The 13732-nt window shown below is 37.0% G+C and overlaps 1 protein-coding gene across 9 annotated transcripts in view; it reads left to right on the top strand.

Moving 5' to 3' along the window:
* The window catches only part of RGS7 (regulator of G protein signaling 7), a 631374-nt gene that overhangs the window by 590826 nt on the left and 26816 nt on the right, over positions 1-13732 (top strand). For all 9 annotated transcript variants that reach the window (XR_004348551.1, XM_032623464.1, XM_032623456.1 and 6 more), the window contains 5 exons: positions 3328-3402; positions 8642-8740; positions 9950-10011; positions 11012-11122; positions 12365-12490. Coding sequence is in view for 8 of the 9 variants with exons in the window: in XM_032623464.1 (XP_032479355.1) it covers positions 3328-3402; positions 8642-8740; positions 9950-10011; positions 11012-11122; positions 12365-12490 (473 nt within the window). In the remaining variant the exon portion in view is untranslated. The remainder of the gene's footprint in view (positions 1-3327; positions 3403-8641; positions 8741-9949; positions 10012-11011; positions 11123-12364; positions 12491-13732) is intronic.

The raw sequence follows: 13732 nt of genomic DNA, 5'->3' as shown, positions 1-13732 counted from the left end.
GCTGTCCTAAGAGGCTCTTTAGAAATGAAAGGAAGTTGGAAGGTCACTGAGACATGCATCCCAGGTCCAGTTTATTATTTTAACCATTTTGCCATTAGCAAAAAATTTTGAACTGGCATATTTCATTAGCCTGGAATGGGAGCAGAGTTATGGGACATTACCTCAGGGTTCAGTCTTCTAATAATGTTTACTTTTAGGATCAATGCCTTCTTATTAATTTGCTGATTAATGGTGTTAAGAATTGGTTCAAATAGAATTTTAGATGTCTGCTAATGGCTCATTAACTAAATTTGAAAGGCCATACTCTTTTAACTCTGAAAATGAAAATTCTAATTCTTTTTGAGACTGCAGTCAGATACATTCTTATGCAAGGGGAAAAAAATCTTTCCTCTTCATGCCTTCAGTGGTTGACACAATTTCTGGGGCCATTTGTCAATACCCATACAGTATGACTTGGTATGAAGTATGATTGATTTAGAATTCTAGCTTATAACAGAAGGAGTTTTCAAGTTCTATTAGTTCAGACTTCTCATGTGCATAAAGAAAATATATTTTCTGTATTTTTTATAATTGGCCAATTTTTCTCAGAAACCCATTTGAAAGATAGTTTTCAACGTGTGTGCTCTGCATGATACAATCATTTAAATCATCTGCTAGGAAACTTTTGGATAAGTGATCACACTTTCAATTTTTTTTCTACCTCTCCCTGCTGCTATGCAAGGTTGTTTTTGATAGCAGTTTGGGGTACAAATATTTTATTTTTATATGATCTTCTGGCTTCTTTCTGATTTCTGCTTTAGCTAGGTCAGTGGAGTCTATTCCTAGGACTGCTATCATGGGGGTACCATCTCATGTCTGGGCACTCACTGCTGGAGTTTGTGTTCCAGGCATTTGCTCCCAGTGTAAAACCCCTGCACACCTCGGCCTTGGTCTCAACCTTAGGCTCCCATCCATCTGTTAATCTTGTCAGAACTTCTGCCTCCTTTACTACTGAGGCATGCAACAAACTCTGGGTCTCTTGCTTGCTGTATACAAGCCTCGGGAAACACTATTTCAGGCTCATCTCTCTTGCCAACTCCAATTGTAAAGATTCATGTTGGCTGTGATGGCATCTGGTGATTCTTCTAGGTATATAAATGGGACTAGCTATACCACCCACACATTACAGGCTCCCTCATAATTGTCTGACCATTTCTATCACTCTTTTCTTTCCCCCTGGGGTTTCTTCTCTAGAGGAGGAAAACGAGGACACCTGTTGAGTGCTGCCTCTTACCTTTATTTTTCTTTTTCCCCTGGTCAGAGAGGGACATGCTTTCCTTTTCCTGTATATCATATCCACATTTATCCCACTCCTTAACGTATAGAAGAAAATCTCCTATGATCTATCTTGCCATGCTTGGCTCTTGATATATCGATGAGAGCTTAAAGAATTTCACTGCCTACACTTCCCTAATGAGCTTAGGGGTGGAAGGCTGCAAGGAAATGGAAATTGAATAGGAAATGAACACATATTGTTCATGTTTTAAAACATTATCTTTGTTACTTCTAGATCAATGGTTATGACTCCTGGCTGCATATTAAAATCACCAGGTGGGGAGTAATTGGTGGGGAGGCTAAAACATACTTATGCCTAGACCAGCCACAGAAAATTAAATCAGAATATCGTATATTCATCAGCCTCATGCTGATAAAGTTTAAGTGAATTGCTCAGTGTCAGTTAGTAATAAGTCTCACCCAGGAGGGTGCTCTTCCTTCCTCCTACACTTGCAAGCAGACCACGGTGCTAAACCAGCTATTTCTATTCTTAAATAGATATGCAAACCAAGTTTATAGTTTATTTAATGTTTATAGGGCAGAGTATTACAGTATATCTATATATTTCACATATAACCTACAAAGAAAAAAATGATTTACTTCTTTATCACTTACAACATTATGGTGGAGTTTTGTCACAATAGTTGTACTATCAGGGGAGGGTTTTTTAAGGAAAATGTCCTATGTCCTCATTATACAAAGAGCTAATCCCTATTGCTTACCAGCGCTTGTGGAGAACTTCTTATTTCCCTAATCACATCAGTGCTGCCTTTTGCCTTTCCCACCACCCCATCCCAACTCCTCAAAAGAGTTGTTTCCACGTTCATATTTTCTCTGGAGTCACTTTCAAGGATAACTGATGTTCTAATGATCTTTCAATCTGTGGGGGGAAAATAGAGAAATTGAGCAGAGATGTGCAATGTAATAAGTTTTACTAGTACTGGAGATCCCTACATCCTGTATCAAAACTTGAAAGTAAAGGAAACACAACCATGTAACTGATAACTTCCAATCACTTCTAAAGGATAAGTGATGTCTGAGGACCTTTCTAGATTTAAGATCCCAAGTATTTTTAAGTCTCCTTTCTTCTGTTTCCTGATTCATATTTTCTCTCCCCTACCTCCTCTCTCTTTCTATTCCTCTTCCCTTTCTCCTCCTCCCTCTTCCTTTTTCTCTCTCTTTCTCTTTTCTTCCTCCCTCCCTCTTCCTCTCTTCTTCTCCAAATAAAAAAGAAGCTTTACAGCTCTTTGTTTCTTTGCAACAGAATGATAAATCTGGCAAAATGACACTTCTGTGGTTGTCAAAAAACAAGGAGCAGGCTGTCCACCCTTTTCCTCCAATCCACCCTGTTTTAAAGGGGTTCACCTGCCTGTGGGAAACAAAAAAGAGAGTCAGGAATTCCTGAGAAGCATGGTATATTCATTCCCAGTTGCTTTCTTCATCTTCCTCATTTTAACCATTAACTCCATTGCACATTCTGTCAATAGAAAACAAATATTCCAAGCCACTGGATTTCATGAATCATTGTAGAAAAATTACCCTGGGATATGAGCTGGTTCAACTGAATGCCATTGGATTTCTAACTTAGGAGAAGCAAGCAACCATCAGTGTCTTTGTCATCAGAGAGGGTACACTCTGAGTGATGTTGAATGCAGGTATCAGCTGGGGGTATCACCCCATTTAGTCTCTGGACACCCTTGCTCTAAATCTGTTGGGTTAGCAGCTACTAATAATACTAACACCCACTTTCACATGCAAATCTCTTGTATTTCTTTTTCCTGTTTCTCTGGGAGTTATTCTAGAATGGTATCTGAAGGCTTTTAAACTTGAGGAGTAAAAGAGTGCAAAGCATTTCATCACTGGCTACTGCTGAGAGAAGTGGCTGTGGCCATTTGAAAAGGGCGGCCAGGGACTTGTGTCATCACAGCATTTGCTCAGGTTCTGGAGAGTGAGTGCACTGATCAAAAACTTTACACCCAAAGATTCCTTTGTCTTTCTGTTTTCCATTTCCAGCCTGGATGCGTAAATACCACTGAAGTGGACATTAAGAAGTCATCCAGAATGAGAAATCCACACAAAACACGAAAGGTAAAATTGACATTTGTTGGGCTGATCTTGGTAATGTGTTGGACTGTTTAGAGGATGTCAAACACACAAAGAGACCCTTTTATTCCATTTCATGAGTGCCTTCTAGTATCTTCCCTGCTCTTCCTTGTTTCTTGACTGGAAGAAAATCTGGAAGTTCAAGCCCTGGACTTCTGTCAGTTCCTCTGTCCCCAGGAAATAGCCCCCGTCCTGATTCTCAAGTGTGTCAAGGTCCCAAAGTGTGTGTGTGGGGGGGTGGCTGTTGAAGGAAAAGGATGCTGAGAGAAGAGCAATTAACAGAAAAATGTATCTCTTTTGGAGCCCAGGAAATGAGGAAAAGTAGGTAGAGATTATCTGAGAAAAAGTGGTACTCATGAGAGAAGGGCCTTGTTAGAGAAAAACATGAAGAAAAAAAGACATCATCATAAAGATGTTTAATTATAGATATCGTATGAGGACCATGTTTTAACATCAGAATTTAATTTATAGTGACACAACTATAGAATAGTGGTTATAGGTTCAGGATCTCTTATGTGAGGAAGTATGTAACAAAAACAAAATGCTGTTCTGAATTCAGTGACATTGAATATAATTGCTTGAAAACACATAGCAGAAGTATCTACATTTTTTTAAAGTAACACATACAGGTAGAAGACATTTTTATTTATTCCATTAAAAAATGGTTGATGCACATAAGAATGTCTGGCCTATAGCAATCACTCTGAGGACACAGCCGAAGGTCAGTGCCACTAGATCAAAACATCCCACAAACTTCAAGACCTTCTCTTCCGTAGCTTTTTACTTATGCAGCATTTTCCAGGATATGTGTCCCAGCAGCAGGTACTAAACATTTTTTTTGTAGTCTTATTTCTTAATGTCTTCTTCTTCCATCCCTATAAACATAGCATTACGTTCAAAGGCCCCAGTACCGTCCAAGTACCTTTTCTTTCTTGTAAGACAGTTTATCTTGATGTTAGGATAAAGAAGCCACAGGAAAAGTGCCATAAAATCCATTCAGATGAGGTGCTCAAAAGCTTTTGCCCCTAGCATATCTCTGAGAAAAAGAGGCAAAGCCAGACCAAAGCAAGCCTATTGGCCCCTCTCTCTTATGATCAGCCCTACTCAGTTCCTCTCATCCTCTGCTCACAGCATGGCCTGAGTGTACCGGGACGAGCTTTGTGGAACCAAATTCAAAAATCTATCAGCTCTCCCAAAGTACATTAAGCCACTTCTCTCCACTTATGAATTTTGAAGAGTTCGGAATACATTACGTTGTGTCAAGTTTCCCCCAACAGACACCAAGTGAGCTATGCTCTGATTCAGAAGAAAAAGTATATGGATTGATGAGATAGAACTTAAAGATTAATAAAGTAATTGTTTACACTCTCCCTTTAGCACTATACTCAGTGATGATATCTTACCAGTGCATCACATTGCATCATTCTTTTTGAAAATTTGGGAAGCATTAGTTTGCAGTGTTTATACATGAAAATATTGGTATTTCTTTACTTCCATATGCAAAATGTGGAAATTTAAATTTTAATGTGTTATAAAATGGGATAAATTATTCATATCTTAGAGCAGCACAAAAGTGTTTTAAGTAAGAAGTACAATAAACTTGCAGGCAAGAGAAACTCTGCTCAAAATAGATAAAAGAGTGGAATAGTCTAAAACCTTGGGAGTAGGCCAGGGCAGTTAGCCCTGGATATTACTGGACGCAGGGACTCAGACACAGGCAGAGCTCTCTCTCTCATTCTTCTCTAGTCTCCTTTCTCTGCCCTCCGTCTGCACTGGCTTCCTCCACATGGCATCAGACATGGTCACAATCATTCTCCAGTTGAGCTGAGAATCCAAAGGAAAGAGAAATATTCCCTCCCTCATCACCAGTTAGAAAAATCCCAGAAATTCCACTCCACATAGAAAGGCATAGAAGCTTCCTGCACACTTTAGTTCTTATTTTAAAATCCCCTCCCCTTGACAAAAAAAAAAAAAAGTTGGAGAGAATTTTCTTAGATCTCTTCTGAAATGTAAAGTGAAATCACATATGAACAGATTTAAGTAGAAAGTCAAATCTGTTTCATTCAATGAATAACCTATTCAGTATTCATTTGGATGATACTACATATGAAAAGTGCTCATCCAGGCACCCTGGGGAATAAAAGCTGTGTTAATCAAGTCAAAGCATCTTGGTTTAGTAATTATCTTTGCTATTAAAATTCAAAATGGATCCCAATTAGTTAATTTGATTTCCCCGCATCTGCAAATATTAAGACACTGAGAAAATTTTATTTATCTTTCTCTCTAGCCTTACCCACCCTGTGCCAAGATTTCTAATACATTTAATTTTTCTAAAAAATGCAAATCCTTTTACATTGTAAATGATCCTCATGACTTGTCAGCCAAAATAGGATCAATTTTCTTACCTCCTTTACCCGTAAATTAAGCCCTGAACATAAAATTGCATTATTCATGGCTATTTTCACTCTAGCCAAGAATCAAAGTTAAAAGCTATCACTGATCCCCAGAAAATGAAGCTATCTGGGTCCAGCTATCACTGGTCCCTGAATCTTGAAAGGGAGAATTCATGATGTTTACTTACATGTAAGGCTAAAAAGGAAACTTCCCAGTAACCTCAGAGCCAGTGGCCAGGCTGCTGGAAGACTACTTTAAACAACACTGCCCAATGGCTTGGGTCTTATATAGAACTTCATGAAGACGACATGAAATGCATGCATATTGAAATAATCTTAGAAATGTAGAGCTAGAAGATAATTTATGGATCATTTTACTTCTATGACACCATAAATTGTGTGTTTTTCTAGAAATTTTCTAGAATTTTTCTATAAATCTTGGCCTCTCCTGTTGCGGAGCACAGGCTCCGGACGCGCAGGCTCAGCGGTCATGGCTCACGGGCCTAGCCGCTCCGTGGCATGTGGGATCTTCCCGGACTGGGGCATGAACCCGTGTCCCCTGCATTGGCAGGCGGACTCTCAACCACTGCGCCACCAGGGAAGCCCTAGAAATCTTTTAAATTATTTTAAATCTTAACCAAAAAACTTACTGTTAGAACTGTCAGCTATCTTGTCTTAAAAACATTTTTTTACATGAACTAGAGATTCTTATTAAAGAACTTTAAGTAATTAAACCAATGTAAGCAAGAATGGAAAGTTCACACCTTAGAATCTTTTTTATTTTCTTTATCAAAAATTAGCATGAGACAACTGAAAAAATAGCAGACATTGGAAAGTATGATTGTTTCATTATTAGTGATCTTTCACTTGCCTAATTTTGTTTGTTTGTTTGTTTGTTTGCGGTATATGGGCCTCTCACTGCTGTGGCCTCTCCCATTGCGGAGCACAGGCTCCGGACGCACAGGCTCAGCGGCCATGGCTCACGGGCCCAGCCGCTCTGCGGCATGTGGGATCCTCCTGGACCAGGACACAAACCCGCGTCCCCTGCATCGGCAGGCGGACTCTCAACCACTGCGCCACCAGGGAAGCCCCACTTGCCTAATTTTTAAATAGCCACCTCAGCCGTTATTTCAGAGTTCAGAGGGTTATGGTATTTAATCAGACTCAAAAGCAAGAAGCAGTAGTTCATGCAGGGCTTTTCTGTTTCTTCAGTGGAAATTAAGTCTCCTTTTGTTCTAGGCACTATGCTTTTGTCATTCTTTTCTTTCATGATACTTATCACAGTTTTAATCATGTTTATTTGTGTGATTCTTGTGTAACCTTTAGGTTGTGAGTTCCAATGAAAGAGGAAGCATACCTATTTTTGTTTATCTCTATATCCCTAATGCTTAGCATTATATCCAGCATATAGTAGGTGTTCAATAAACGTTGAATAAATGCCAAAAGGAAAGAAAAAGAAACAGTCCAATCCATTTAGTTCAGTCTTGTTAATAATTAATTCACAGCACATGTGCTACTCCTTGGGTTGAAATGTATGCCCAGTAACAAGAATTGAGTTTCAGTAGACTGGGGCTATGGCAAAGGAGGGAAGATTGAAGGACCTACCAAAGATAGTCTGAAAACCAAGTCAAATATGTTAAAGATGGGCTAAGAGCCAAATAACAGGGAGTCACAAGGAAAAGGGGCCCAGGTATAGAGCCAAAAGGTTAACATTAAGAAGAGGTGGAGTCCAAGTGAAAACAGGTCAGTTAACAAAACACATTTGAATTTAGAGTTACTGGTAAGGTTGGTGATGTGCCTGGAAATTGGCTTGGTTAAGCATCTACCCTCTGCTGATTTCAACAGTTTCTTTCCACTATTTGGTAACTTTAATTCTGTGGGGCTCATGAAACTTTATCATGACCTCATCCTTCATCCTCATGTCCAAAGAAAAAGTGCTCAGTAGCTACATTAAGTTCTTTATTTTAAAGTAATAATACTTCGAATTTAAACAAAAATTAATTTGGCCTCTTCCTTGAGTTGACATGTGAGATGTCTCACCTTCAGTTGGGAATGAATTTTTGTCCCTTTAAGTCCCCAGATCTTTATTTATATATACTATGGGTCTTTCTCAAAATAGAGCATTCCTAAATAGCGGGTTTGACCTTTTGACAAAATAGTAAAGAAACACTGGGACATTAAGAATTTCAAAGATGTGCAAAACCTTAGGGGTCACTGATGTTTGCAAATGGCATCCAGTGGAACCAAGTGACAAGGCCAGTATTGTAAGGTAAATAACCCAGTTTTGAGATGGGAAAGTAGGAGCACCCTGGAGTGTCTTTATCATAACCATCAGAGACCAAATCAGCAATGGAATTCTTAACTTAGTTTCTCTCCTTAGTACTCCATTCCTTTCCCATGTAAAACAACTCAGATTATTTTTACGCTGGCTTATTACATTTTTATTCTATTCTATATCCACCTCTATTTTATTCTGAAATCAATATGTATTAGATGTTGTGTTGTGTTGTGTTGTCATTCCCCAACTTAGTACTCTCAGCCCACCCCCACACTTTATCACACTAAGCTAGTTTTTTTTCATATAATCAATTATTCTGTCAGTTAATCTAACCACGTATTTTTTCCAAAAAGCTGTGCTTCTATTTTACATCCATATTTGTGATAGCATTTACGATAGCAGTGCCTTTTGAATTTTGATAAGAAGCTTAATCCAATATGCAGCAAAGCTTTGAGTTACCTTACTGGATATATAACACGAAACTACCTTTTAGAAAGTCTGTGACTATAAATGGTATTTTGTCCTAACATATTTTGTTTTTATTTTAATATAGTCTGTCTATGGTCTTCAAAATGATATTAGAAGTCACAGTCCTACCCACACACCCACACCAGAAACTAAACCTCCAACAGAAGATGAGTTACAACAACAGGTGAGTCAACCTATAATAATGGTTTACAGGGTACATGGGTTACAGAGTAGCAGGTATGAAGACCAGATGTTGATGTTAATAGTAGGTATTTTTAAAACTGATTTTTAGGATTGACTGTTTCATATAGATTTGTAGTGAAAAGGTGATTTTAAGATACGTAGTCACTTGAAAATGTATCAGTATATGGAGATAGTTTTCAAAACTCTTCACTCTTTAATTCCCCAAATCCTTTTCCCTCTAACCAATTTTTAAAAATTACACACACTGATTTATCGGTGCCTCCATTATTAAGAGTTATTTTATACTCCAGAACTCTGTCTTAAAGAATGAGAAGACAAGAGGTTGGTGACATTAGGTCATGTGTTTTCCACCTCCAGTCATGTGGCATGATCTTCACAAAAGAGTGCTTAATCTTGTTTCTGCAGTACTGATATCTATAAGCCTCTTGAAGTTTTCCTTCATTAGCACTGACGAACATGGTATGTATTGTTTCTTGTTTCACACATTGATCAATAGCGTTGGCTCCAAGTAATATTTCAAAGCGAACACCAAGGGTCTCATATCAAATCACAGTTAAATATCTTGGTTAGTTAAGTCATGGGACTTTTTCTCCTTTTGCTTATTTTCCCCTAATATTTTATTGTAACATGGTTTATCAATTGTGTAATACATACTTTTTCTACTATATTTATAGTCACCATGAAGGAAAAGTAATTCAGAGAGTTTTAAATTTTCCACGTGTTATTATGTCCATGTGAGAATTTGTCCTGAAATGTTGATACAATTATTCTTAAAACAAATATAACTGATGCTTTTGTTGGGTTAGTATTAGGAAGTAGGGATTATTTTGAAATTATAGTAACGAATAATAAACACATTTATTTTCTGAATTTAATGTTTGAGGGAGAAATGATTCTGATTTGGATAAATGCTAAAATTTCTACAACACTTTTAAAATAAAGTCACATTTTGTTAAAGCAGGCAGAATGTTCAAATTCACTGCTGTTCCAAAGCAATACTTGTTATGTTTACATTCAAACAGAGTTTAATTTTTTGTTAACTCTTTTAAAGCCCTCATGTCTGATTTTTTTCTACAGACTTTGAAATTTTACTGGTTGAGAACATATTCTTGTTTAGAATTGCTCAGTCTATCAGAATTTAGAGCTGAAAATTGTGCGAATGTAACTACTTCTTTATCTCTTTTTTCAGATAAAGTATTGGCAAATACAGTTAGATAGACATCGGTTAAAAATGTCAAAAGTTGCTGATAGGTAAGTATTGCAAGACACCCATATAAATAAAAAATTTTTCATATAACAATTAAATGTGCTCAATATGGTAAGAGAACTGGTGGGAGGAGAAGTTATAAATAATTGGAGCCCTATAAGAAATATTATTTTCCTTTTCCTTTTTGAACATGGAAAACTTTCAAAGAGCTCTTTTGTTGTACTTCGAATGGCAGAATAATCATTATTATCTTAGGTCTCTAGAGGTCCAGTCTTTGTGCAACCAGAATCAAATACAGAAGATAATTCCAAGGAGTTGAATCTTTTCACTCCTGCTAGGAGAAATGAAACTTTCAATTTATTAAGTTACCTTTTGGCAACTTAGAAGCTCTTTGTAAATTCATCTTAACATTCACACTACTCAGTTATTTTATGACTTCAGAATTTGAATGAAACTCAGATTTTATATATTTTCCTATTTTTCATTTAAATCTGTTTTTAAGGCATTCACGTTCTTCATTTTGGGGCATTGCCAGATCTTACCTCTCCAACTTTTTTCCTCTCCTTTTTCCCTTTAGGTTTTTTTTAGATACAGATTTTTTTTCAAAAACTTGCTGTCAGTGATTCCCCCTTTACCTAATTCCTGTAAATACTTTTGACAAAAAATTTCCATTTAACCCCTTCTCCAAGTTGAGCTAAACTCTGTTGTGCTGTGGGTGGGCTAGTTGACCAAGGATTGGAACTGACCTTTAGCACCTCCTTTTACACAGTGACCTCTTCCATTTTGCCTCATTTTAATGGAGGGATATTAATTCATATTGCTTAGGCATGGGGAGAGATGGAATCCTTAGCCATATTTGTCTTCCAAGAAGCACAATAAGTTGATGCATTAAAGTTATTGAAAGATGAAAACTGCTATTGGATTTCATTCTATAAGCAAGCAAGGATTCCTTGGCCAGATGTTTTTGTATTGTGTCCCTTACAAAGATCAGATAAAACCTCAGACAGAAAACTAAGGAAAATGAAAATGTTTCTTTCTCTCGAGTCTGCTAAGTTACACGGAACAGTATGTAGAATATGACCCATTTCTTGTGCCACCTGACCCTTCTAACCCATGGTTGTCTGATGACACTACCTTCTGGGAACTTGAAGCAAGGTAAGTGACATTTTCTCTTCCTTCCAAATATTTCACTTATTTCAGGGTTTGATTGAAATAGGAAGAATCTTATGGCTGACTAATTGTAAAAGTAATTTTACTCTGTGTCTACATTAGCCATGATATAAAGCTCTTGTTCAAGGAAATGGTTTTTGAACATTAGATATTTGCATTTATATTAGATTTGCATTTCCAGAAAGAATGGCACAAAAAATTAGAGGTGCAAGCGGTTCAAGGAAGACTAGTCAGAGTTAGGGTCTTTAGTTCTTAAAATTTAGCTCATTGTTTTTAGCTTCCTTGAAAATCTGCATAGCCACAAAAGCCCATCTATTCAAGTAAAATGAATGCTACATCCATAGTTACTTAAGCCCAATACAAGTATGCCTTTATAAATTCAATTTTAAAGCAAAACGAATTTACCGTAAACACTCTAAGAGAAACTGACAAGAGACTGACTTCTTAAGAAAACCAAAGCACAGTTTAAGACTCCCTGGTTTCTTTCATCAGCTATATAAGGGAAGAATTATATCATCAATCTTGATGGAGTCATAAAAAGATCATTGCATACCCCTTTACAGAGTGAGGATTTAGTATTCTGTAGCACTCCTCTAGAATGCATTTATGGACCTTCTCTTCCATCCAGTGGTTCTTAAATGCTTGACAAGTACAGATCTCTTCATCCGTTAAATTCTAGATTTTATACATGTGAAAGTTGGAACCCCAAAATGTTGTGACTCAACCAGGACAAGGTCACACATTTAATCAACAGCAGAGTCATAAACCAGGATTTAAGTCTTTTGAGTCTCAATGTATTTTCCTCCAATACAACCTGCCACCATGAGACTTCATTGTGTAGTGGTTAAGAAATTGAGCTCTGGGGTCAGAATGTCTGGAATATCACCTGTTCAACATTGTCAAGTTATAACCCTCTTTCTGTCTCGATTTCTTCATTTCTAAAATAAGAATTATAATAGGATCTGTCTCATAAAGTTGCTGAAAAAATCTAAAAGAGAGAATCCATCTCTTTATATCTAATGCTTAATAAACATTAAACTTTATTATTAATGCCCAACTTTCATCTCATGATAATTTCATGCAGATCCATCAATCAGATTTTTTTTTCTGAAAAATATGCTAAAGGTGGGAAATTAAAATCATACATGATTTTGAGGGGAAATATAATAGCAGAAGATAAAATTTGTAATGAAAGGAATATATTTGGCTTTGTTTTATCTCCTATAGCAAAGAACCAAGCCAGCAGAGGGTAAAACGATGGGGTTTTGGCATGGATGAAGCATTGAAAGATCCAGTTGGGAGAGAACAGTTCCTTAAATTTCTAGAGTCAGAATTCAGCTCAGAAAACTTAAGGTAAACCCTGTTGTTTGACTCTTATACTATATGCAAGAGAGACCTACCTGTGATGAGTCTGGTTATTTTGCACTTGATAGACCAGTTACTATCCCACCAACATCATGATGATGATACGGGCCCATTGAATTTCTGCCTCCTGATGGAAGAAGAGAAGGTAATGAAGGCAAAGCACTTTGTCCAACATTATCACTTCCTCATAACGGTTTATTTTACACTGTCTCCTGACCTTTTACCTATGTAAATCTGATGCATTTGAAATGGCCTGCATAAAGAAGTATAACACTTAGACTAGTATTTGGCAAAGTGTGGAATCATTGATAATATTTATGCAGTTTAATTAAAATATCACCTATTTATCAATATTGGTCTTTGTATATTGCATCTCAAGTAAGATCTAGAAAAAGAGATTGAGTGCTTCTGTAAAACTTGAAACAAGACTATGGAGTACATTTACTTTGTACACTTAAATACAGCCTCAGGGCAGTTGAGAGCAGCACCTCACTGAGCCCTGCTGGAGGGGTGCGCATCCTTCCCATCTGTTGTAAACAGCATCCTTACGTATTTTTGAAACTTTTCTGACTTGAGGCACCTGGAAATTGAAATTTTAAATGTGAGACATTGGAATAGATTTTAATGGCTCTAAGATCACTGAAGTGAGTGATAACTTTCCACTACATAAAATGGTTTTTCTACAAGTTCTTTCATTCATTATTCTTTTGAAACTTAACACCCTAATTTACTCTCCCATGACTTATGCAGTCCTGGGAAATTCATTTACAGAAAGGCATCAGCATTCATTTGTTTTCACTGGAACTAAGCAGCTCCAGAAATGTCACACTCTTTTCAGGACATTTAACAGATACCAATACCAAACCATTCAGAAATACATAAAGTTTTGACAGATGTCCCATGGATTAAGCAAGTTGACCACAGACAGAGTCTGGAGGAATTTAATTATATGTGCATGCCTGTCATGGATGGTTGGGATGCAACTTCCTATTCTCTTTCAAGTTTATGAGAACACTTGTTTGACAGGGCTTTCACAAGGTCTTCAGTTGCTAAGGATTTTTATTGGACCTACTAAATAATATTTTCTATCCTGAGGTCACATTATCAATTATTGAGTACAAGAATGAATAAAAATAAAGCAGAGATAAAGTCTATTTTTAGCCTTTTAGTGGATGGGGAGGTGGAGTTTCCTCTAATTCTCTAAGTTTTTGAAAAAATGCTGACATCATG

Source organism: Phocoena sinus, chromosome 1, assembly GCF_008692025.1.
Source record: "Phocoena sinus isolate mPhoSin1 chromosome 1, mPhoSin1.pri, whole genome shotgun sequence".
Classification (NCBI taxonomy): domain Eukaryota; kingdom Metazoa; phylum Chordata; class Mammalia; order Artiodactyla; family Phocoenidae; genus Phocoena; species Phocoena sinus.
Note: the sequence above shows the minus strand (reverse complement) of the source record. Positions and strands in the feature narration are given on the sequence as shown.